General features: G+C 47.1%; 1 protein-coding gene across 9 annotated transcripts in view; it reads left to right on the top strand.

Annotated features, from left to right (window-relative positions):
• The window catches only part of serpinf2b (serpin peptidase inhibitor, clade F (alpha-2 antiplasmin, pigment epithelium derived factor), member 2b), a 99,240-nt gene extending 75,410 nt beyond the window's left edge, over window positions 1–23,830 (top strand). For all 9 annotated transcript variants that reach the window (XM_078548335.1, XM_078548329.1, XM_078548334.1 and 6 more), the window contains 3 exons: window positions 4,081–4,223; window positions 22,401–22,602; window positions 23,398–23,830. In XM_078548335.1, the coding sequence (XP_078404461.1) occupies window positions 4,081–4,223; window positions 22,401–22,602; window positions 23,398–23,729 (677 nt within the window). In that variant the 3' untranslated portion in view covers window positions 23,730–23,830. The remainder of the gene's footprint in view (window positions 1–4,080; window positions 4,224–22,400; window positions 22,603–23,397) is intronic.
• Window positions 23,831–24,953: the final 1,123 nt, after the last annotated feature.

Here is a 24,953-nt window from a genome sequence, read left to right as displayed (position 1 = left end):
GAAATAAGCTCATCTTCCATCTGGTCGTTTGCCAATTAGCATAAATCTGTGTGGTTCACTCATTGACCCGCCTACCAATGCAAACAGATTCTGCTTATTAACTTGATCAAAACCCCTCACCATTTTTAACTCTTCCTTTCACCTTCTCTGCCCTGAGGAGAAACATAGTTACATAGAAAATAGGGGCAGGAGTAGGTCATTCGGCCCTTCGAGCCTGCTCCGCCATTCAATATGATCATGGCCGATCCTCTATCTTAACACCATATTTCCACACTCTCCCCATACCCTTTGATGCCTTTAGAGTCCAGAAATCTATTTATTTCCTGTTTAAATATATTCAGTGACTTGGCCTCCACAGCCTCTGTGGTAGAGAATTCCACAGGTTTACCACCCTCTGAGTGAAGCAGTTTCTCTTCATCTTAGTCCTGAATGATCTACCCCGTATCCTGAGATTGTGACCCCTTGTTCTAGACCCCACCCCACCAGCCAGAGGAAACATCATCCCTGCATCCAGTCTGCCAGCCCTGTCGGAATTTTATATGTTTCAATGAGATTCCCTCTCCTCCTAGTCGGCCCAATCTCTCCTCATACGACAATCCTGCCATCCCAGGAATCAGTCTGGTGAACCTTCGCTGCACTCCCTCTATGGCAAGTATATCCTTTCTTAGGTAAGGAGACCAAAACTGCAGACAATACTCCAGGTGTGGTCTCACCAAGGCCCTGCACAGCTGCAGTAAGACATCCTTGCTCCTGTACTCAACTCCTCTCACAATAAAGGCCAACATATCATTTGCCTTCTTAACTGCTTGCTGCACCTGCATGCTTGCTTTCAGTGATTAGTGTACAAGGGCACCCAGGTCCCTTTGTATGTCAACGTTTCCCAATCTATCACCATTTATATAATACTCTGCCATTCTGTTTTTCCTAACAAAGTGGATAACTTCACACTTATCCATGTTATACTGCATGTGCCATGTATTTTCCCACTCACTCAACCTATCTAAATCACCTTGAAGCCTCTTAACATCCTCCTCACCACTCACACTCCCACCAAGTTTTGTGTCGTCAACAAACTTGGAAATATTACATTTGGTTCCCTCATCCAAATCATTGATCTATATTGTGAATAGCTGGGGCCCAAGCACTGATCCCTGCGGTACCCCACTAGTCACGGTCTGCCACTCCGAAAAAGACCCATTTATTCCTACTCTCTGTTTCCGGTCTGGTAACCAATTCTCAACCCATGCCAATATATTACTCCCAATCCCATGCGCTTTAATTTTGCACACTAACCTCTTTGTGGGACTTTCTGAAAATCCAAATACACCACATCCACTAGTTCTCCCTTATCTATTTTAGTTACGTCCTCAAAATACTCCAATAGGTTTGTCAAACATGATTACCTTTTCATAAATTCATGTTGACTTTGTCTAATCTCACTGATCTTTTCTAAGTGTCCTGTTATCACATCCTTTGTAATAGAGTGTAGCATTTTCCCTACTTCTGATATTAGGCTAAGCGGTCTGTAATTCACTGTTTTCTTCCTCCCTCTTTTTTTAAATAGTGGGGGTACATTTGCCACCCTCCAATCTGCTGGGACTGTTTCATGATCTACAGAGTTTTGGAAGATAACAACCAACACATCCACTATTTCCATGGCCACTTCCCTTAGTACCCTGGGATGTAGATTATCAGGCCCTGGGGATTTATCGGCTTTCAGTTCCATTAATTCCTCCAGCATTATTGTTCCAGTAACACTTATTTCCTTCAGTTCCTCCTTCTCACTAGACCCTTGGTTCCCTAGTATTTCTGGGAAGTTATTTGTGTCTTCCTCCATGAAGACAGAACTAAATTAGTTGTTTAATTTCTCTGCCATTTCCTTGTTCTCTATTATAAATTCTCTCATTTCAGACTGTGAGGGACCTACATTTGTCTTCACTAATCTTCTTTTTACATACTTATAAAAGCTTTTACAGTCTGATTTATGTTCCTTGCAAATTTACTCTCATATTCTATTTTTCCCCTCTTAATCAATCTCTTGATCCTCCTTTGCTGAATTCTAAACTGCTCCCAATCCTCAGGCTTGCTACTTTTTCCAGCAACTTTATATGACTCCCAAGTTGGTTCCTTGACATACTGGTCTAAAAAACCATCTCATACACACTCCAGGAATTCATTTGCCACAGTATAATTGCTAATTTGGTTTGCCCAGTCTACATTAGATTGAAGTCACCCATGATTACTGTAGCACCCTCATTACACGCATCTCTAATTTCCTGTTTAATGCCATGCCCTACCTTATCACTACTGTTTGGAGGCCTATAGACAACTCCCACTAATGTTTTCCACCCCTTGTTGCTTCTTAGCTCCATCCAGACTGATTCTATATCTAGATTTTCTGAGCCTATATTGTCTCTCACAATTGTACTAATTTCATCCTTAACTAACAATGCCACCCACCCTCTTTTCCTTTTTGCCTGTCCTTCCTAAATATCAAGTACCCTTGGATATTCAGTTCCCAGCCTTGGTCACCCTACAGCCATGTCTCCGTAATCACAATCATATTGTACCCATTTACATTTATTTGCACTGTTAATTTGTCTATCTTGTTGTGAATGCCCTATGCATTCAGATACAATGCCTTTAGACTTGATTTTTTAACATACTTACGCATATGTTTTGTACTATGGCCCTATTTGCTGCTAGCCCTTGTTCCCTCTGCCTTCCACTTTTGCTTTCTACTTTTCAGTCTTTCATTCCTATTTTTGTTAACCTGTCTTGTGTCTCCCCACTCAGACTCCCATCTCCCTGCATCTCTAGTTTAAACCCTCCCCCACAGTACTAGCAAATACCCCTGCGAGGATATTGGTCCTGGTCCTGCTGGGCTGCAACCTGTCCAGCTTGTACAGGTCCCATCTTCCTCAGAATCAATCCCAATGCCTCAGGAATCTAAATCCCTCCTTGCTACACCATCCCTCCAGCCATGCATTCATCTGGTCTATTGTCCTATTCCTGATCTCGCTGTCACATGGCACTGGGAGTAATGCTGAGATTACTACCTTTGAGGTCCTGCTTTTTAATTTATTTCCTAGCTCCCTGTATTCTGCTTTCAGGACCTCATCCCTCTTTTTACCTCTGTTGTTGATACCGACATGGACCACGATCTCTGGCTGTTCACCCTCCCCCTTCAGAATGTCCTGCAGCCGCGCAGTGACATCCTTGACCCTGGCACCAGGGGGGCCACGTACCATCCTGGAATCTCGTTTTTGGCCACAGAAACGTTTATCTGTTCCCCTTATGATAGAATCCCCTATCATTATTGCTCTCCCACACTTTTTTCTCCAACTGTGCAGCTGAGCTACTTGAGGTGCTACGGACTTGGCTCTTGCTGCATTCCCCTGAGAAATCATCTCCCAGAGCAATATCCAAAACTGCAAATCTGTTGGAGAGGGAGATGGACACAGGGGACTCCTGCACTACCTGCCTAGTATTTTTACCCTGCCTGGCAGTCACCCATCCCCTTTGTGCCTGTGCACTCTTTACCAGCAGTGTGATCACCTCACTGTACATGCTATCTATGAAGATCTCAGCCCTGTGGATGCTCCACAGTGACTCCAGCTGCAGCTCCAGCTCCAAAATCTGGATTTTGAGTAGCTGCAGCTGGAGACACTTCCTGCACACGTGGTCACCCTGGACACTGGAAGTGACCCTGACTTCCCACATCGCACAGAAGGAGCATTCCACATGGTTGAGCTGCCCTGCCATGACTTACTCTTAAATTACTCCCTTTACTTTTACTTCCTCTAGTTTAGACAATATTAAGGACAGAAGAAATACTCACCCGGTCCTATTTACCATGGCCGCCGCTCTTCTCACTGAGGAAAGCTAGAAAATGAAAGGATCCCTCCTTTCCCCTTCACCAAACTTCCTCTCTCACCAAACTCCAAATTAAGCACTGTAATGCAGCCCAAAGCAGCACCCCAGGGCAGACAAAAAGAACAATTCCATTTTCTCCAAGATCAGAAAAAAATAGCAGCAAGAATTACTGAGCAATTTTGTATTTCATTCCAACACACATAGGGTTGTGGCAAGTTCAATTTGATCCCCGTGCGACCTCCGAGGATACCTTTTACAAGGAGGATGGTAGTTCCATCCAAGTGGCTATGATGCAGCATCCCAAATATCCCATCAGCAGTTTCCATGATGATGATCTGCAGATCGAGGTAAGCACCACTTTACACAATGACTGTTTCCGTTCATTTCCTGTTTGCCCTTTGATCTCTGACCTTGACAGATTGTGACCCTTTTCTGTGCCCACTATTCCTTATGGTGACCCTGTCAAAATGCTTCTCCATCCATGGTCCATGGTGTTATCCCATCATCAGTTGGAGACCCTGTGACTGGGGGAGTCCAGTGATACCAATCCTGCATTGGGTTGATACCGAGCTTGGGGGAGGGGCAACAGCTGAGGCCACATATGGTAATCAATAGAGATCAGTCCAAATAACTAAGTTTGTAATTGTCTAGGTGGAAGTTTGGTGCTCAGTCCCCAACACAGTGAGTAAGAGGAAAGACTTGCATTTCTGTAGCACCTTTTTTGACCTCTTCATAGAATGATACGGCACACAAAAAGGGTATTTGACCCACTGTAGCTCTTTGGTACAGCTTTCTCCACAGCCTTGTAATAGTTTCCTTTTCGAGTATTTGTACAAACTAAACAGGCTCAAAAAAGGAGGGATGGCCTCCACTGGTTCATATCTTCTAATATCCTCAGGATATTCCAGCCAATGAAATGCAGTCTTGTTGTAATGTTGGAAGCATGGCAGCCAATTTTCACAAAGCAAGGTCACTCAAACAGCAATGAGGTCAATTACCAGATCATATGTTTTTAGGGATGTGGTTTGAGGGATAAACACTGGGGAAAACTCCCTTTCTCTTCCGCAAGTAGTGTTATGGGATCTTTTACACCCACGAAAGAGGGCAGCGGGGCTCTCTGTTTAAAGATGGCTCCACTGACACTGTAACACTCCTTCAGTGCTATACAGGCAGCTTAGACTATAGGCTCAGGTCTCTGATGTAGGACTCAAAGCTACAACCTGCTGATTGAGAGTCGAGATTACGACCAGACCTTCATCATAGAATATAAGAACGTGGGAGGAAGAGCAGGAGGAGGCCATTCAGCCCCTCCAGCTGCTCCACCATTCAATAAGACCACGGCTGATCTTTAATCTCAACTCCACTTTCTGCACAATCAATGTATCCCTCAATCCCTCAGTGTCCAAAAATCTATGGATCTCAAGTCTTGATATACCCAACAACGGAACATCCCCAGCTCTCTGGGGTAGAGAATTCCAAAGATTCACAACCCTCGAATGAGGAAACTTCTCCTCACCTCAGTCCTGAGACTGTGTCTCCGTTTTTTCAATTCCCCAGCCAGTGGAAAAATTTCCTCAGCATTTCCCTAGTCAAATCCTTTATGAATTTTCAATTTTCCATTGGGATCACCTCACATTCTACTAAACTCCAGGGAATATAGGCCCATTTTCCTCAACCTCTCCTTGTACAACAACCCCTTATTCCAGGAATCAGTCTGGTGAACCTTTGTGGCAATCGCTCCAATGCAAGTATACCCTTCCTTTGGTAAGGAAACCAAAACCGCACACAGCACTCAAGGTGTGGTCATCGGATGAAGGGTCATCATTGATGTAAAACATTGGGCGGAACTTTCCGTGCCCGCTGGCGGTGGATGTGATAGGTGGCGCGTGTGGAAAATATGGTGGGACCCACTTCACGACGGCGTGAAGGCAGATTGTGATCTTCCGCTCAGCTTGCCAACAGCGGGCCGCGTTTCCCGCCATCAGTCAGCGGGGAGCTAATTGTAATACATTAACATATAATTAAAAGGCCATCCCGCCAGATACCCCACAGTATCGTCCGTCCATGTCGGTGGGAAACACGCTGATATGTTTCAAAACAGCACACAGGCAACGTGCACTTGGCAGCCTTCACTTTGGGGGAACTGAGGTGAGTGAACAGAAGCGTCCTCCACAGCTCGCCTGGGGGAGGGGGGGCGGGGGGATACCTGGCCCCACAGGTGACTGCTGATGGTGGGGATGTCTGGGGAGGAAGTGCTGACTAGTCTCGGAGGCGACTGCTGAGGGCAGGGGGGGTCAACTGCTGCCCTGTCGCTGCATCCCGTGCACAGGCAATCGAGGTGGAGGTCAGGGTAAGTGAGGGAAGTGGCCACGTGTTAGGGACACCCCCTGTATAAACTGACCAGGCCCCTGCAACTGAGACAGATCAGGCGCAGCCACAGTGATATGATTGGGGTCGGGCTCCCAGCCTGCCCACCCATGCAAGCAACACGGAGGTAGCAAAGGGCCACCAAGCACTCCATACCTCACCCCCCGCCCCCAACCAACCCTCCACCCCCCTGGCACAGACTTCGAGGCTGCCACCACTCTGCTGGACTACACATGTTGAACAATCTCCTCCCAACACTGGCCATGTAACATCACTGCTGGAGGTGCTCACAGCCCCTTGCAAACTCAGCATCCCGGTTTGGACCAGTGTCCCCCATGTCGCAGGTTGACAGGGCACCATGCAGTGCACTCATCTCTGGCCACCCGAGGGGTGACCAGCACTCTCCGGGAAGCATTAAGGGGCGGTCACACAGGGCCAGGAAAGGTGCTAAGTACAGCCATGATAACCACGTCTCTCTCTCATGCTGCAGGAGGACCACGTCAGGATCATGGATCCTGGTGACCTGGCTGTATGCCTGATGGCCTACAGAGAGCACAGAAGACGGGGGAGAGAGTGACTGAGGCACCTGGCTGCACAAAGGCAGGAGCAGCAACCTTAGGAAGAAGGGGCAGCAGGGGCTCCCGCACACATTGCCCAGGAGCGACAGGGAGCCGTGGCTGGTCGGTGCCTAGCGACACCCAGGGTCTATAGACACCGCCTGCCATTCCTGCAGATGACTGAGAACCGGTGTTACCATTGACTGCACATGTCTAGGAACCTGGTGGCTCACATTTGCCACTTACTGCAGGACCTGGTGCCAAGGGGACATGGAGGGCATCCACTGCCAGTGGCTGTGAAAGTGACTGAGGCGCTCAATTTCTATGCCAGTGGCTCCTTTCAGGGCTCCACAGGTGACCTCTGTAGGATTTCACAATCTGCCACCCACAAATGCATCCATGAGGTTACAGATGCCATCTTCTCCATGGCACACAACTTTGTGCATTTTGCCCGGGACCGGGACAGACAGGATGCAAGGGCTATTGGATTCGCCCTGTTCTTGGGATTCCCACAGGTGCAGGGTGTGATTGACTGCACTCATGTGGCGCTCAGGTCTCCATTGCTACATTCAGTGGACTTCATTAACCATAAGGGCTTCCACTCACTGAATGTGCAGCTGGTGTGCGACCACCAGAAACACATCCTGCAGGTATGCGCACGGTTTCCAGGGAGTGTGCATGACACCTACACCCTGAGTCGCTCGCAGATCCCTGCAGTCTTCCAGGGTCCACAGAGGCTGCAGGGATGTCTCCTTGGGGACAAGGGCTACCCGCAGAGGCCGTGGCTGATGACACCCATGTGGTGGCCTCAGATTGCAGCAGAGTGATGCTATAATGAGGCTCACACAGCAGCTCGCAACTTGGTGGAGCAGACCATCGGGATGCTGAAGATAATGTTCTGGTGCCTGGACCGGTCTGGTGGAGCCCTGCAATACAGTCCACAGAGGGTGTCACACATCATCATCGTCTGCTGTGCCCTTTACAACCTGGCACTGCAAAGGGGAGATGAGCTGACTGAGGAGGAGATGGTGGAGCTGCATGTCTCTTCCAATGAGGAGGATGCTGACGGGGATGAGGGTGAGGGGGTCCTCGGTGGTGACGATGACGGGAATGAGGCTCTCATAATGGCTAGACAAGGCAGGCACACTTGAGAGGCCCTCATAGCTGCCAGATTTGTGCAGGATGATGACGACCTGCAGTGAGGAGACCCCACAGATCCTCCTCACATCACAGTTGTGAACGTTTAACTCCAGTCTGGCTTATGGCAGTGCGAATACCCTCTGCGAGAATGCTCCTGTCATGGAGATGTAGTGGAGGTCCTAATGGTAGCTTGATCGCAGGAGGATGATGGCAACATGCAGTGAGGACACTCCATAGATCTTCACATAGCCTCTGAGAATGTCTGACTCCTGTCTGGTCGAGGGCAGCTCGCTTGCGCTCCATGATCAGGGCCATCTCAGAGACACAGCTATGAAACTTTAGATGCATCTGATGCTGTGTCCGCCTTCAGCACCTCAGCCCTTCAGGAGCTGGTGCACAGCATCACTGGTCACAGATGCTGGTGTGATGGGGGCCAGCCCCACCTGAAAGGTGCTGAGAGCACACAGAGAGTATGAGAGAACTCTGTGGCACCTGCCCCCTGCATTCTGGCAGCAATGACCAGCACTGCCGAGGTGCAGGAATCAGTAATGTTTCCAGGGAGTGTGAGGCTGGACCATTAATGTGGTCTGAAGGCTGCACAGAGCACAGGGAAGAGGCCCTGGACTGGGACACCTGCCTTTATCTTGTGTGAAAGGTTTCACATCTGAGTGACAAGAACACTGCTCATCAGAACCAGGAGCCATAGGCAGGGAGACATTCTTGGGAGTTTATTGACAATAGTGAACATTATGTACAAGTGATTAACACCCGTGCCCAGGCTGTGCAGCTAATTCTCCTTAACTTTCCTCACCCTGCCGCTATGTCTTGGTGCTCCCCCAACATCCACAGCAGAGGTGGAGGCAGCCTGCTCACTGTGACGCCCTGTCTGTGATGACTTTGGCAGGCGTCTTCTGGAGGGCCGAGACCTGGAGGGCCCCGGCCTGCTTTCAGGGTCCTGCTGTGTGGCAGTGGTACCCTCCTCGGCCTGTGGAGCTGGACCTGCGGAAGTCACAGGAAGAGGAGATTCAGATGGGTCAGATACTCTCGGAGTCACCTGGGTGAATGGCCCTGGGATGTGCACCTGCTGATCCCCCTCCCTATGGGCACCTGAGGACCCCAGGCTGACTCCGTGGTCGGAAGGGGTAGCTGGAGTTAGATCGAGCTGCCCAGCACCCCACTCGTGTACACACTGTTGGAGGCCAACCATGGCATCAGCAATGGAGCTGAGCACGTGCAGCAGTGCAGGAGTGACATCCTGGACCAAGGTCTCCATGGCGGCCGCCATCCTGCCAGTGTTGACCTCGGTGTGTTGCAATGCCGGCGCTATCACCTCAGCTCCATCCATCGTGCCTTGCAACCTGAGGGCAGCGGACATCCCTTCCTGATGTTCCCGAGCTTGCCTTTGCAGCTCCAGCAACTGTGACATGACTGAGTCCAGAGGCTCATCATCTGACTCAGACTCAGCAACGTTCTGGCCTCCAGCAGTCCTCCGAGTGCCAGGGACCTGGGAAATCCCTGCCTCCGCCTGCTGTGGATCAGACAGTGCGATGTGCTCACCAGATTGTGATCCCGGGGCTACTCTAAAGCTAGGTCCCACCGAGGTGTGTGTCTCTGTGCTGGTGGAGGGTGTGGGTGAGTGCTGTGATGGGAGTTCAGGGAGGGTGCCTTCAGATTCCTCTTCAGAGGTTTCTTCAGAGCTTGTTGGAGGCCCTGGGTCATGTACTCTGTCTGCTGTTTGGAAGATGTGCCTGTGAAAGCGAGGAGAGATAATTAGTGCATGGCAGTGGGCTGTGAAACAGGACACATCACTCACAGGTTGTCTGATGGATGTTGCACTGCTGGATCCTCACTTGGTAGAGCAGCGCCGACCTCACCATCAGCGCAGGACCGGTCCCGGTCATCACCAGCCAGCTGGATGGCTCTGTTTTCAAAGTCCGTGAATTTCGGCATCCCTCCACCTGTCTGCAACCTTTCCCTCCTGTTGTGAGCCAGTTTGTCCTGCATGAATAGAGATAGGGGGAGTGTATCAGGATGCCTGCCAGGCCAGATGATAAGTATACCTGGCCTGTGTGGGTGGTGAGTGGTCCCATGGACAGGATGAGGACAATGACGGTGAGTGAAAGAGTGAATGGTGATGTCTCTTGAACTGGCAGTGAGTGAGGGCCCTGTGGATGTGTGATGGGTTTGTGAGTGTGTGAGTTGTGAGTGATGAGATGAGTGACTTACCCTGGCGGAACAGAGGAGATCATTCATCCCCTTGTGGCACTGGGTGGCTGCCCTCCTCTGAAGGGCATTGGCGCTGACCACTGTTGCCACTACCTCCGAAGCCAGGTTGGTGACTTTGCTGCCCATCCTGCGGTCAGAGTGGGGGGGGTAGAGCACCTTCCAGTGGCCTCCACGGCACCCAGCAGTCGCTCGAGGGACCCGTTGTTGAAGCGGGGGGCTACATCCTTTTTCCTTTGCAGACCATGTCTCTCGGACAGCGGTGGTGAGCTGGTGGCGATGAGCACTTTGCTGGTGGCTGCCTTTTAAAGATGGCGGCTGGCGTGATGCAACAGGGGGGTGATGGCGAGCGGGCGAATGAGAGTCTGCTCGCCATAGAAACGGCGTGTTTCGCAGTAGTGAATAAATAATGAGGCAGACTCGGAAACTTATGGCATGAAAACCCGCCATTTTCATCAGTGGGTAGGACTCCATTTTACCCGCCCGCTACTGCACTTAGTGCAATTCTGGGAAAATTCAGTCCATTAACTCTGTTTCTCTCCACATGTACTGCCTGACCTGCTGAGTATTTCCTGCATTTTCAGATTTCTCCTTTCTTTGCCTCTTAGGGGCACACATTTTCAATAATTTACATACTTGTATAAACTCTTTGCAATTTTTTCTTGCAATATTGTTGTTCTTTCACCACAATGCTACCCTTGTTCTGCTATTATCACATTCTGCTTTCGTACCTTTACGCCACTATCAGCATCTTTTTAGTCCTTCCCACTACCATTAACACTCCCTTTGTCTTTTAGTTCACGACATCTTTGTCAATCTCTCCTTTGCCCCCACATATTGCTTACCTTCTATCCAACTTCCCGCACCCCCTGCCCTTGAACAGTGTGAATTTCATCACATTTCTACTTCTCTTTAGCTCTGAAGGAGGGTCGTACGGGTTCGAAACATTAACTCTGTTTCTCTCTCCAGAGAAGCTGCCAGGCCTGCTGAGTTTTCCAGCATTTTCTGATTTTGTGCAATAATTTTTATGTATGCTAGTTTACTCTCATATTCTTTCTTCTCTTCCTATATCAGTTTCTTGGTCCTCCATTGCTGAATTCTAAAATCCTCCCAATCTTCAGTGTAACTATTCTTTTTGGCAACATTATAAACCTCTTTTTTTAATCTAATGCTATCTGTAAATTTGATTGTTAGGCACAATTGGATTACTTTTCCTGAAGTGTTTTTATTTCTTCAGGGAATATATATTTGTTGCAAATTATGAATTAATTATTTAGCATTGTTGTAAAAGGAGACATTTTGGTGAAGCTTTTCATCTTGCACTCAGCAAGACAATCGCAAGAATACCAATTCTAAAGGGAACAACAATTTACACTGCATGGGGAGAGAGCGCTGATTGGTTGGCAAGTGGACAGGTGATTGGTCAAGGCATTGCCTTGGAGTACTCAACTTAATTCTTTAAATGTTCTCCATTGCCTATCAGTCATCAAATCTTTTAATCTACTTCCCCAATTTAGTCAATTCACCCTCATACCTACACAACTTGTTTTGTTCAGGTGTAAGACCCTCAAATGCCTGTGCACTTCTGTTCCTCATGCGAATGATCCCACCTGCATGGACAGTGAATTTTTTTTTTAAATTCATTTACGGGATATGGGCTTCACTGGCTGGGCCAGCATTTATTGCCCATCCCTAGATGACCTTGAAAAGGTGGTGGTGAGCTGCCTTCTTGAACTGCTGCAGTCCATGTGGTGTAGGTACACCCACAGTGCTGTTAGGGAGGGAGTTCCAGGATTCTGACCCAGCGACAGTGAAGGAACGGCCGATATATTTCCAAGTCAGGATGGTGAGTGGCTTGGAGGGGAACTTGCAGGTGGTGGTGTTCCCATCTATCTGCTGCCCTTGTCCTTCTAGATGGTAGTGGTTGTGGGTTTGGAAGGTGCTGTTGAAGGAGCCTTGGTGAATTCCTGCAGTGCACCTTGTAGATGGTACACACTGCTGCCACTGTGCGTCAGTGGTGGAGAGAGACAATGTTTGTGGAAGGGGAGTCAATCATTCGGGCTGCTTTGTCCTGGATGGTGTGCAGCTTATTGAGTGTTGTGGGAGCTGCACTCATCCAGGCAAGTGGGGAATATTCCATCACTCTCCTGACTTGTGACATGTAGATGGTGGACAGGCTTTGGGGAGTCAGGTAGGGTTGCCAACCCTCCTGGAATGGCCAGGAACCAGCCGGAATCGGCCTCAATCTCCTGTGGCCACACAAATCATTCTGGGAGCATGATTGGTTGGCAAGTGGACAGGTGATTGATCAAGGCTCCCGGCAACGGCTGGTAGCCAATCACAGCCTGCGGTCTGGTACCAACTGATCCGCCAGACAGCCAGGACAGATTGCTAGCCAATCAGAGCTTGTGCTCGGGTACCACCGGATCTTCCCTATGTTAGGGACCAGCTATCAGCCAATCATAGCCTGTGTTCAGGTACTCACTGATCTTCCCTACGCCAGGAACCTACTTCCCCATGGAAAAGCTGACTGAGGATGGTGGATGATCAGTGCTTCAGTCAGTTGAGGCAATGCCCATTCAGGTTGCAGAGCTGGAAGAACAGGAGCTGATTGTGAGCCCAGGTTCGGCTCAGGTGAGACTGGTCGGATGTTGGTATAGTGATTATTTAGTGTTATTAATGGTATTAATTAGTGTCGGATTGAAGTGGTGGTGTCCGGGCAGACTGTGGTGTGCTGCGGGTTTCTGTCCCCCGAGAGCCACTGGCAGAGAAAGGAAATGTTCAGACTCAGTAGCAGAATTTAGTGCAGACAGGTTCACTCCCTCTCACTCAGTATCACACTCACTGCTCACAGTCGATGGAAACAGCCAATGTGACTCAAGACCGGGTGACCAGCTTGATGGAAAAGCTGGGTGGAGCAGAGCCTGCAGCTGCTTTCCACTGAGTCTTTATAGCTGCCAATCTCACATGTATTACATTGATCGATATAAAATATACGGCACAGAGAGAGGCCCATGTGGCTCAACTAGCCTGTACTGTGACATCACTTTCACCCATGTCTCCCAGAATATGCCCAGCTAGAATTGGCAACCTTAGAGTCAGGAGGTGAGTTACTCACCACAGGATTCCTCACCTCTGACCTGCTCTTGTAGCCACAGTATTTATATGGCTAGTCCAGTTCAGTTTCTGGTCAATAGTAACCCCCAGGATGTAGATAGTGGGGGATTCAGTGATGGCTGGGGAGATGGTTAGATTCTCTCTTGTTGGAGATGGTCATTGCCTGGCACTTGTGTGGCACGAATGTTGCTTGTCACTTATTAGCCATTAATGGAAATGATGAATACTTAGTGAGATGGTATGTGTGCTGGTAAAAAGCAGAATGGACCCTTTGTTACTCACAATAAGTGGTTGTGGTGGAAGAATTAATCCAGGTTGGTGTTTTGGTTCAAGCTGGTTCATTTTCAAGACGACAATTCCTGAGTGCTACTGACTTCCAAGTAGCTTCTACACAAAGTGTTCCAGCTGTATCTTTTTATTCTGTTTAGATAGGATAATCAATGCCCATCACCTGTTTAACTAGCAATTGGCTTTAACCAGGTGATTGCTGGGCAGTGTGATTATTTATACATTGACAGGTTTCCTCTTCTCTTTTGTAAACTTTGAAAAAAAACTTAAAGCACATTAAAAGAGATAATGTCACATATTTCCTCATCTATAGTTCCTGTATATCCTTTACCAAATATATCTAAACAATCTAGCCGTCTCAATTTCTCTGCTCCTCTCACCCATTCTAATCTGTCTCTCTCTGAACTTACTGCACTCCATTCTCTCAGGTCCAATCCCAACATTGTCATCAAACCCGCTGACAAGGGTGGTACTGTTGTTGTCTGGCGCACTGACCTCTACCTCGCGGAGGCTGAGCGTCAACTTGCAGACACTTCCTCCTACCTCTCCCTGGACCATGACCCCACCACTGAACATCAAGCCATTGTTTCCAGGACTGTCACTGACCTCATCTCCTCTGGAGATCTTCCTCCCACAGCTTCCAACCTGATAGTCGCCCAACCTTGGACGGCCCGCTTCTACCTCCTACCCAAAATCCACAAACAGAACTGTCCCGGCAGACCGATCGTGTCAGCCTGTTCCTGCCCCACGGAACTCATTTCTCGTTATCTTGACTCCCTTCTCTCTCCCCTTGTCCAGTCCCTTCCCACCTACATCCGTGATTCCTCTGACACCTTACGTCACATCAACAATTTCCAGTTCCCTGGCCCCAACCGCTTCCTCTTCACCATGGACGTCCAATCCCTCTACACCTCCATCCCCCACCAGGATGGTCTGAGGGCCCTTAGCTTCTTCCTTGAACAGAGGCCCGAACAATCCCCATCCACCACTACTCTCCTCCATCTGGCTGAACTTGTTCTCACACTGAACAATTTCTCCTTTAACTCCTCTCACTTCCTCCAAATAAAAGGTGTGGCTATGGGTACCCGCATGGGCCCCAGCTATGCCTGTCTCTTTATGGGGTATGTGGAACATTCCTTGTTCCAGTCCTACTCCGGCCCCCTCCCACAACTCTTTTTCTCCGGTACATCGATGATTACTTCGGTGCGGCTTCATGCTCTCGTCTGGACCTAAAAATTTATTAATTATGCTTCCAATCTCCACCCCTCCATCATTTTCACATGGTCCATCTCTGACACTTCCCTTCCCTTCCTTGACCTCTCTGTCTCAATTTCTGATGATAGACTGTCCACCAATATCCATTACAAGCCTACCGAATCCCACAGCTACCTCGACTACAGCTCCTCACACCCCGCTTCCTGTAAGGACTCCATCCCATTCTCTCAGTTCCTTCGCCTCCGTCGCATCTGTTCTGATGACGCTACCTTCAAAAACAGCTCCTCTGACATGTCCTCCTTCTTCCTTAACCGAGGTTTTCCACCCACGGTCGTTGACAGGGCCCTCAACCGTGTCCAGCCCATCTCCCGCGCATCCGCCCTCACGCCTTCTCCTCCCTCTCAGAAACATGATAGGGTCCCCCTTGTCCTCACTTATCACCCCACCAGCCTCCGCATTCAAAGGATCATCCTCCGCCATTTCCGCCAACTCCAGCATGATGCCACCACCAAACACATCTTCCCTTCACCCCCCCTGGCGGCATTCTGTAGGGATCGTTCCCTCCGGGACACCCTGGTCCACTCCTCCATCACCCCCTACTCCTCAACCCCCACCTATGGCACCTCCCCATGCCCACGCAGAAGATGCAACACCTGCCCCTTCACTTCCTCTCTCCTCACCGTCCAAGGGCCCAAACACTCCTTTCAAGTGAAGCAGCATTTCACTTGCATTTCCCCTAACTTAGTCTACTGCATTCGTTGCTCCCAATGCGGTCTCCTCTACATTGGAGAGGCCAAACGCAAACTGGGCGACCGCTTTGCAGAACACCTGCGGTCTGTCCGCAAGAAAGACCCAAACCTCCCTGTTGCTTGCCATTTTAACACTCCACCCTGCTCTCTTGCCCACACGTCTGTCCTTGGCTTGCTGCATTGTTCCAGTGAAGCCCAGCGCAAACTGGAGGAACAGCACCTCATCTTCCGACTAGGCACTTTACAGCCTTCCGGGCTGAATATTGAATTCAACAACTTTAGATCTTAAACTCCCTTCCCCCCATCCCCACCCCGTTACTTCCCCCTCCCTTTTGTTTTTTTCAATAATTTATATAGATTTTTCTTTTCCCACCTATTTCCATTATTTTAAAATCTACAACTAATACCTTGTCAGTCTTTCCACCCCACCCCCCACTAGAGCTGTACCTTGAGTGTCCTGCCATCCATTCTTAATTAGCACATTTTCTTAGATAATATCACCACCTTCAACACCTCTTTGATCCTTTTGTCTGTGACATCTTTTGATTATCTGCTCCTATCACTGCTTGCTTGTCCCTACAACCACCCCCCCCTCAACTTCTCTCCCCCACCCCCCACCCCCCCCACCCCCACCTTAAACCAGCTTATATTTCACCCCTCTCCTAACTATACTCAGTTCTGTTGAAGGGTCATGAGGACTCGAAACATCGACTCTTTTCTTCTCCGCCAATGCTGCCAGGCCTGCTGAGTTTTTCCAGGTAATTCTGTTTTTGTTTTGGATTTCCAGCATCTGCAGTAGTTTTTTGTTTATATCTAAACAATTATAAAACAAAAAAAGTTATTTTTTTCCCATTGCGCCATTATAACATAAGACATCCCTCTTCCAATACATTTAATAATTTCTTAGAGTAGGCACTTCTCTTTGTAAAACAGTCTGATAGTTGGTGACTTGTGTCAACCCATTTTATCTTAGAGATCTTTCTTCTCTCTAACATTTCTTTTGTGCTGGCTAGGTCTATTCTTAGCCTTTTTTCAGTGACACTTTTAGTGGAAGGAACATTGTCCCAAAGAGACCGGTTATGAACATAACATTCTATGGGCAAACGTTTCCCACATTGCCCCTTATATAATATTTCTGTCAGTATGTTGGATAATTAAACCCCCATAATCTAATGCTTCCACAAAAGCTAGCGTATCAGCAGCTAAGGAGCTTTTCACTACCCTTTTTATTTTCTTGGCCTCCCAAGCCAGTGGGCAACATTTATCATTCTTTCCCACCAAGAATATGATAAACCGTGCTGTGCTAGTGCTAGAGTGCAACCTGGAAGATTGGCATGTGAAGCATTGCTAAAAATGACCAACCTTATATCTTCTGGATCACCCAAGGCTGGAAACTACAGCACACATCTCAGAATTTAATTTTTTTTAGTGTTTTATTTGCTCTCAGAACTTGCTCAACTGTAGCATGTTTTATCGTGGTACTCAGCTCCAACACATCATAACTAGCATCAGGCCTAGCCTGAGAGCACAACCAGCTCAACTGCCCAATCAAGCTTCTCAACTCCGTTTCTTCCTTGGTAGCAGGATCCTCTTTTTGTGAGGACCAGCACAAGTTATTGGGATATAATTAACATTTTCTAGATAAGATTGTTGATTCAATGTCACTCCTAACTTGCTCTGCTTAATGTCTAAACCTATGTATTTAAAGGCCCCTGGAGCCTGACTTCAGACCTGGAATTCCTTCTTTATCTTCTCTATTACCCATTGTTCAAATTCTACAGATCCTCCCCACAGGAAATCATCAACATGCATGATAAAGATTCCAGTTAGTTTCTCCTTATGGTACCAGTGGAACATCACGGGTTCTGCCTTTAACTGAATGCAACCTGTTTTCAACAGCACAAACCTCGTGGAAAAATACCAAACTCTTGATGCATCATTCAACCCATAAACACATTTGTTCCATTTCTGTAGCTTTCCTTCTACATCCCTGGCTTCTTTGGGTGGTTTCAAAAAAGCTTCCCTTTGATACTTCTCTCCCCGTAAAAACGCAGCCTTTACATCAGTTAATTTGCACTCCCAGGAATAGGGTATTAAAATAGCTATAAAAAAAAATCTTCAAACTCACTTTCCCTGCAGTAGGCGAGTCCAGTCTGACATCCTGATCTCCTAGTGTCTCTTCAAAGGGCTACTAATCTCGCTTTGGCCTTATAAGGAGTACCTTTATTTGTACAGATCCATCTGAGAGATAAAGCTGGCTGTCCTCTGTCAGGTATTTCAGAATATACCCCAAATTCCTTCCAACTTTCTAACATTTTCCGTTTGGCTTCCTTTATCAGCTTATTTTCCAATTTATTAGCAGCTTCTAGAATCTCTCGGACATAAGGACTTCTACTTCTATTGAGATTGCTAGTTTGCTCTCTAGTCCTCATTCTTGTTAAGCTACGGCCTCCACTCACATTCCTCTCCCTTTCTGGGCTGCTACTATATATGATCTTTCTCCTGTGTGAGCAGAACCCTGCTTGCAAGTCTGATTTTTTTCTAGGGTCACGACCACTTTCTGGTCCACTGTCAGAACTCATACTGCGCATTCTGGGTTTCTGTATCTTTACCTCGGTTTGCCAATTGATAGGTCTTGCCTCCTGTCCTTCATCCTGCACATTTAGCCGATGTTTGTATTTACCAGTGGCCTTTCCTGCTCTCCCTATGATGGTGGCATCCCTCCACACACTGGTCCCTTCTGGCATGTATGTTACCTTTGTTCCTACTTTAGGTAGTTGCCCTTTGTAAAGGTGTAGTCAGTACCAATTAACCGTGAAGAATGTACCCTAACAGTTTGATTGCCACGTTGCACAATTACTACTTTACCATTAGTCCCTATTACCGTGCCAGGTCCTTTACCCTCTGGCCTGGCCTTCCCTTTTATAATATACCATGTCTCCTTGTCTAAACTGTATTCCCGATGGTCTTGTGCAGTGCCGTAGGGCCCACCGAATTTTCTCCGAAACCTCAGCTTTAATGAAAGCTTTTCTGCCCACATGCAAAGCATTCATATGAGCAGAAAAAGGTGGAGCTAATGCTAGTCGCTTCGAGAGCATGGGGAGCACCTGGCAACACTGAAGGTAACTTCGGATTTCTTCCATACACCAACTGGTAGGGACTGTACCCACCTCCACCCCGCAACCATTTGCAGAGAGTTCTTTGCATGCACTGCCCATGCTAGCGCCGTTTGCAATTTACAATCTGGTTGATCAGCTAATATTTTATGTAACAATTCACCTATTACTGCATAGTTTCTTTTACAAAGACCATTACTAAACAGGCTCTCAGCTGCAATGTGCATAACTATGTTTAAATTTTCACACACATCTTGGAATTCCTCATTGGTGAATTCCCCACCATTATCTGTGAGGAACTTTGTTGGTGTTCCTAATCCTGTTCCTACCCATTTCTCATCGATAATGGTCCTTTTGTCTTTACTATGTATCACAGTGGATAGGCTAAATCTGGTTGCCATATCTATGAGGTGTAGTTAAAAAAAACCCTATCCTTGTCCCAAACTTTCAAGTCCATTGCCACTGCATCATTAAATTCCCTGGCTAGTGGCAAATTCACAACAGGACGCGGTGGTGCCTTGGGATATTTAAGGCAAATTTCACACTGATTTGTTCAATAAGATCATCAGATCCTTTATCGACCACTCCCACATCTTGAAGTAGAGTCTTCAGTTTCTGTGGTGCCGGATGTGCAAACTGTGTATGTATTTTCCAAATGATCTTTTTGTCCACCAAATTCTTATTCTCAGTAGTTAACGAAACTTCATGAACTTTTTGATGAGAAATCTCTGGCTTCCTTAGTGGCAAGCAGTAATGGCCTGACCGAGTAAAATGTAGATCCACATTTTATCCCAAACATGACTGCTCTATCATTCTTCATATCTCTTGTCATCTGAGCCGCCTTCATCGCAGACTGACTCAACAATAGTGGTATCTCGCTAGAAACCACATCAGTACTGATAAACAGATTGATCTCTGCTATCTTACAAGGGAGGGCCACCCATTTGGAGGATGTTAATATATTGTCATCTCCGAACCTGAAGCAAGCAGAGCTTTCATACTCCTTGACCTTCCGCCGGTCTGCCTCATCGAGAGACTCCAGATAGCAGTCAAGCCAGTCCATGCCACACATCGTAGAAGTGCAACCACTGTCCAGAACTGTACAGTTGAAGGAATCTACCATCAAGATAACCATCAAACTCTGATCAATACAATTCCATAATGGCAGTCACCATCATTTTCATATGAATCCGTTTCGTGGGTCACTTCAAAAACACGATTCCTTCATTGTGGGCAGTTCATTGCATAATGATACTGGGAATCACACCAATTAACCATTCCCTGTGCATTTTTTGGGTTTAAAACGCTTACGGTCACTGTCCCAGACACTCTTCTTGTCCCGACTCTCAAATTGGCTAGTGTTACAACCATTTTCAGGCCTCTTGTTATTAACTCCATCTTTTTACTGGAATCTTCGGCTAATATTTGGTCAACCTCAAAATTCAGCCACCATTGAATCCTCTATCCTTTGTTATATAGCATAGTTGTTCACATTTGTTAAATAAGTGGCAAGGAACAACTGTTTCCCCAGAAATCTTTTTAGAGCAGCAGCCATTTGAGCCAAGAGAGATTCTGTCCCCCAGAACTGAACCCCTGTTAGTACTAAAAGACTATCAACATGGGAAATGCGAGTACAGTCCAGTAATTTAAATGCCAATACCAATTCTGGAATTTCAAGCTCAAATCTCTGTAGTCTCCTGTACCATTTATCAAAATCCATGATATATTCTTCCATGGACTGATCATCTGATTTCCTAAACCTATCAAAGATCATCCAAGCTTCATACGCTTCCAATAATTCATTCTTTTTGTCAAATTTATCCAAAAATTGTAACAGAAGGTTCAATCCCTCTTTATGATCCAAATCATCCACTTTCCACTCTGAAAATACTTTACTCCTTATCTTACTTTTGGCTGGTAATGATAACACCAAAGCCATACCTTGCTTCTTCCAGGGTATAGAAGTAACCTGGGTCCACATTTCCACTTCAGCCTTCCATTGCTGATAAGGTTCAGAGTCAGAAAAAAAATTGGTGGATAGTCAAAGCTTGTGATTTTGCACCGTCCTTCCGCCACTCCGTAACTTAAATTGTCAGCAACAGTACACTTCTTTTCCCTCAGAGGACTGAGACAAAAATCTTCATATACGGCAATCAATCAACAAAGCTTAAAGCTCATCCCCTGCTACCATGTTACTCACAATAAGAGGTTGTGGTGGAAGAATTAATCCAGGCTGGTCTTTTGGTTCAAGCTGGTTTATTTTCAAGACAACAACTCAGTGCTACTGACTTCCAAGTAGCTTCCACACAAAGTGTTCCAGCTGTATCTTTTTATTCTATTTAAATGGGATAATCAGTGCTCATTACCTGTTTAACCAGCAATTGCCTTTAACAAGGTGATTGCCGGGCGGTGTGATTGTTTATACGTTGAAACCTTTGCCTTGAACCAACTTCCAATCCCACCCACAGGCTGCAACAGGTCATTGCTACATCAGTGTAGACAGCGAACCCCTGCTATTGCTGGTCCGAAACTCTGAAATATGAGTTGTTGCAAAAAACTCAAATGAGAAATTATTGTGAGTCTTAAATTCATGTCAGAGGAATTCACACAAACACAATTAGATAATAACCTTGATGGTTGTTAGTCTCGCTGACAGTTTCCTCTCGAATTGACTCTACCAGCTTGTCTGATGGTTTTACTGAATGTGAATACAGAGTGGGACTGAGCTGTCTCACATTCAGTTTTTGGCCTGTGTTGCGTTAGCTGATTTAATCTGGAGCAGTTACCAGCCCCTCCATTATTGTGCTATAATCGCCAGTGATTGAAGATCAATCTCTCAGACACTAAGGCAAACAACCTAGCAGGAAAATCGTTGTTAAATTGTTCATCTTTTTATTTTCTTTGCCGAATTTTGTTTTGAGTTGTTGACATATTACAAACAGGAACAAAGGCTGTGATTGGTTAGGGGTTGAAGATCCATGTGATGAAAACTCCAGGAATAAGTCCAAGCACAATTGGAACCCTGCTGGTAATCCGGGTAGCTTGGTTTAGGAAGGAGAGGATGAGCCAGGGTTCCTTTTCCCTTTTCTAATTGCAATCTCGTGAATCCTGTATTTGTGAGCTATTGGATATGGATAGTAACAACTAAATCCAATCGGGGATTCAGGAGAAACTTCTTCACTAAGAGAGTGGGGAGGATGTGGAACTCACTCCCACAGGGAGTGGTTGAACCAATCAGCTTTGATGTTTTCAAAAGGAAACCAGACAAGTATATGAGGGAAAAGGGAATAAAAAGATAAACAGAAAAACTGAGATGAGGCAGATGGAATGGGAGAAGACTGGTCTGGGGAACAGACCCTAGGACAGAGTGGTTGGACTAAATGTTCTATTTCTGTGATGTAAATTTGATGTAATTCTAGGTCTGCTAACAGCTACTACTACAGGATGATTCCAACATGACGACATTTTCAGAGGAGAAGCTGGAGACAGATTGAAATGAAATGATGGGTTAGGGAGTTAGGATGATGATGATAATGGAGTCTGATGTTGTTATCTCTAAACCAGGTGATTGATATGTGACTCTCTTAGGGTACTAATGGAGTCTGATGTTATTACTCTCTTAGGGTGATAATCGAGTAATGGAGACTGATGTTATTACTCTCTTAGGGTGATAATCGAGTAATGGAGTCTGATGTTATTACTCTCTTAGGGTGATAATCGAGTAATGGAGTCTGATGTTATTACTCTCTTAGGTTGCCAGATTAACCTTCAAACAGAACATGAGCTTCATTGTTGTGAAGCCGATGGCACCTGGGACACTCAACAACATCGTGTCCAAGTTAAATATCACTGAGCTGCTGGGTCACTTTTTCAAGGCTCGTCCAATGCCAGTCAAGATGCCAAAACTCAACATAAATTTTGATGTGGAACTACGTCTAGCCTTGAAGAGTCTTGGTATGTAACCCTGTTCTCAAATACATTTCTAATGTTCTTGAACTGCGAGCTAATCTCTAATCCACTCAAACTTCCCATTGGGCCAAACCCTCTCTCCCAACAAAAGCAAAGCCAAAAGTGTGGAAGTGACTCAAAAACCTTCATTGCGTTGGTGAAGTGTGAGTGAGTGAGTGTGTGTGTGTCAGTGTGTGAGTGTGTGAGTGAGTGAGTGAGTGAGTGAGTGAGTGAGTGAGTGAGTGAGTGTGTGTGAGTGAGTGCATGTGTCAGTGTGAGTGAGTGTGTGTGTCAGTGTGTGAGTGAGTGAGTGTGTCAGTGAGTGAGTGAGTGAGTGTGTCAGTGTGAGTGAGTGAGTGTGTCAGTGTGTGAGTGAGTGAGTGTGTCAGTGTGTGAGTGAGTGTGTCAGTGAGTGAGTGTGTGTGTCAGTGTGTGAGTGAGTGAGTGTGTCAGTGTGTGTGTGTATGTGTGTTCATGAGTGAGGGTGTGCTTTAGTGAGTGGGTGAGTGTGAGGGTGTTTGTGAGTGTGAATGTGTGTATGTGTGTGTGAGAGAAAGAGTGGGTGAGTGTGAGAGCATATGCGTGTGAGTGTGTGTGTGAGTGACTGTGAGAGTGAGTGTATAAGGGTGAGTATGTGTGTGTGTGAGAGTGTGTGTGTGTGTGTCAGTGAGTGTGAGGTGAGCTTGCTCTGTCTAACAGATACTGATGGTCCTGACAGAGTCACCCCCACTTTCAGCCACTCAATGCCCTGACCAGTGAAGTTATTCCATTTTCTTTCATCCCTACTCTCTGCTGTTCTAGGCCTCGGTATGCTTTTCACTAACCCGAACCTGAGCAAGATCTCGTCCGATCCCCTGTTTGTGTCAAGTGTTCAGCACAAGGCGACGATGGAGTTGAAGGAGGAAGGAGTAGAAGCTGCCGCTAGCACAGGCATCGCTGTCAGTCGCTCCTTCATGCAGTGTAACATCAACCGGCCATTCTTCTTCATCATCCGGGATGACATCTCCGGGATTCCAATCTTCCTTGGGACCATCAAAAACCCGAAACCATGGGATCAGAGGGGATCCCAGGACAAGTTGGTGGTAAATCTCGAGAGAATGAGGAAGGCAAAGGCACCAGTGGATCCCAAGTGAGATCCCAGCTGGGATCTGTCAGCAACAAATGATGTCAATCCAATCTGGTGATATCCGGTTGAGATTTTTTTTTAAACAAATGAATAAACAATAATTCACATCCTGTGCCCTGGTTTGCTGCAATCATTTGGCTGTGAATTGGTGATAAATTAATTGAGTCTCCCAGACTGTTATACAGGAAGTAGATAGGGATAGTGAGGTGATGAAGACTGTGGCCTGAATTTCACGTTGGCTGGCACTCCTGACATCGGTGAGGTAGAGCATGATGACATTGGGAGGGTTTCCCGACACCATTGGGCCACATCGCGATGTTCTGCTGGGTGGGAGGGCCTAAGTGTCAGCAGCCCATCTGCATCAATCAAAGGGCCAATTGGGGCAATTAAGTAGGAAATGCACAGCAATTTTGAGAGATTTGTGCGTTTTTGCAGTTAGCGCACAAGCTGAACGGGCAGGCAGGGGACACACTATTTGCACTTTCTCAGTCCAGGGTGGGATACGAGGCTAAGGATGAAGCGAGAAGTGTGGAGGTAGGGGGATATATTTCTCGAGTAAGCCTGGACTCTCTTGTTTGCCCTGTGAACCGTATTACTCACGCCTTCTGTAAGTAAGGAGGCTTCTGTCCTTAAAGAGGCCATTACAGACTGGGCACAGCACCATCCAGTCAGCACCCCAGTAATCCAGAAGGAGCAAAATGGGGGTTCTCACATCAGGCAGAGGCTCTTCCTCAGGTGAAGGGGAGAGGGCAAGAAGGGAGAGGAGGTCAGCTGCCCAGAGACATCATCAGCATGTCTGCCCATAAGACCAGGCCGCACTCCCTGAAGGGGTTGAAGGCCAGCAAGGCTTGCAAGGGAGTAGGGACCAGCATTATCCAGCTGGAAGAGTGTACAGAGTTAGACCGGACATGACCAAGATGCAGCAAGACGAACCCGCCTCTCAAGGGAGACAGTGACATCCATCTGTGAGGTGATAGAGCCTGAGATGGCATCCAACTGTGTGGGTGGGCACCCAACGCCGGCAGCGCTAAGGGTGACCGTCGCCCTCCATTTTTATGCCTCAGATTCCTTCCAGGGTCCAATGGGAGATCTCTGCCGTGTGTCACAATCCACAGGACACAGCTGTGTAAAGCGCACTCTTCAGAAGGGTGAACACCCTCATACTTTTCAGAACAGATGAGAATAGCCGGGCAGAGCGTGCAAGAGGATTTGCAGTAATTGCTGGCTCCCC

The sequence above is a fragment of the Cetorhinus maximus genome, chromosome 9 (assembly GCF_964194155.1).
Source record: "Cetorhinus maximus chromosome 9, sCetMax3.hap1.1, whole genome shotgun sequence".
Lineage (NCBI taxonomy): Eukaryota > Metazoa > Chordata > Chondrichthyes > Lamniformes > Cetorhinidae > Cetorhinus > Cetorhinus maximus.
Note: the sequence above shows the minus strand (reverse complement) of the source record. Positions and strands in the feature narration are given on the sequence as shown.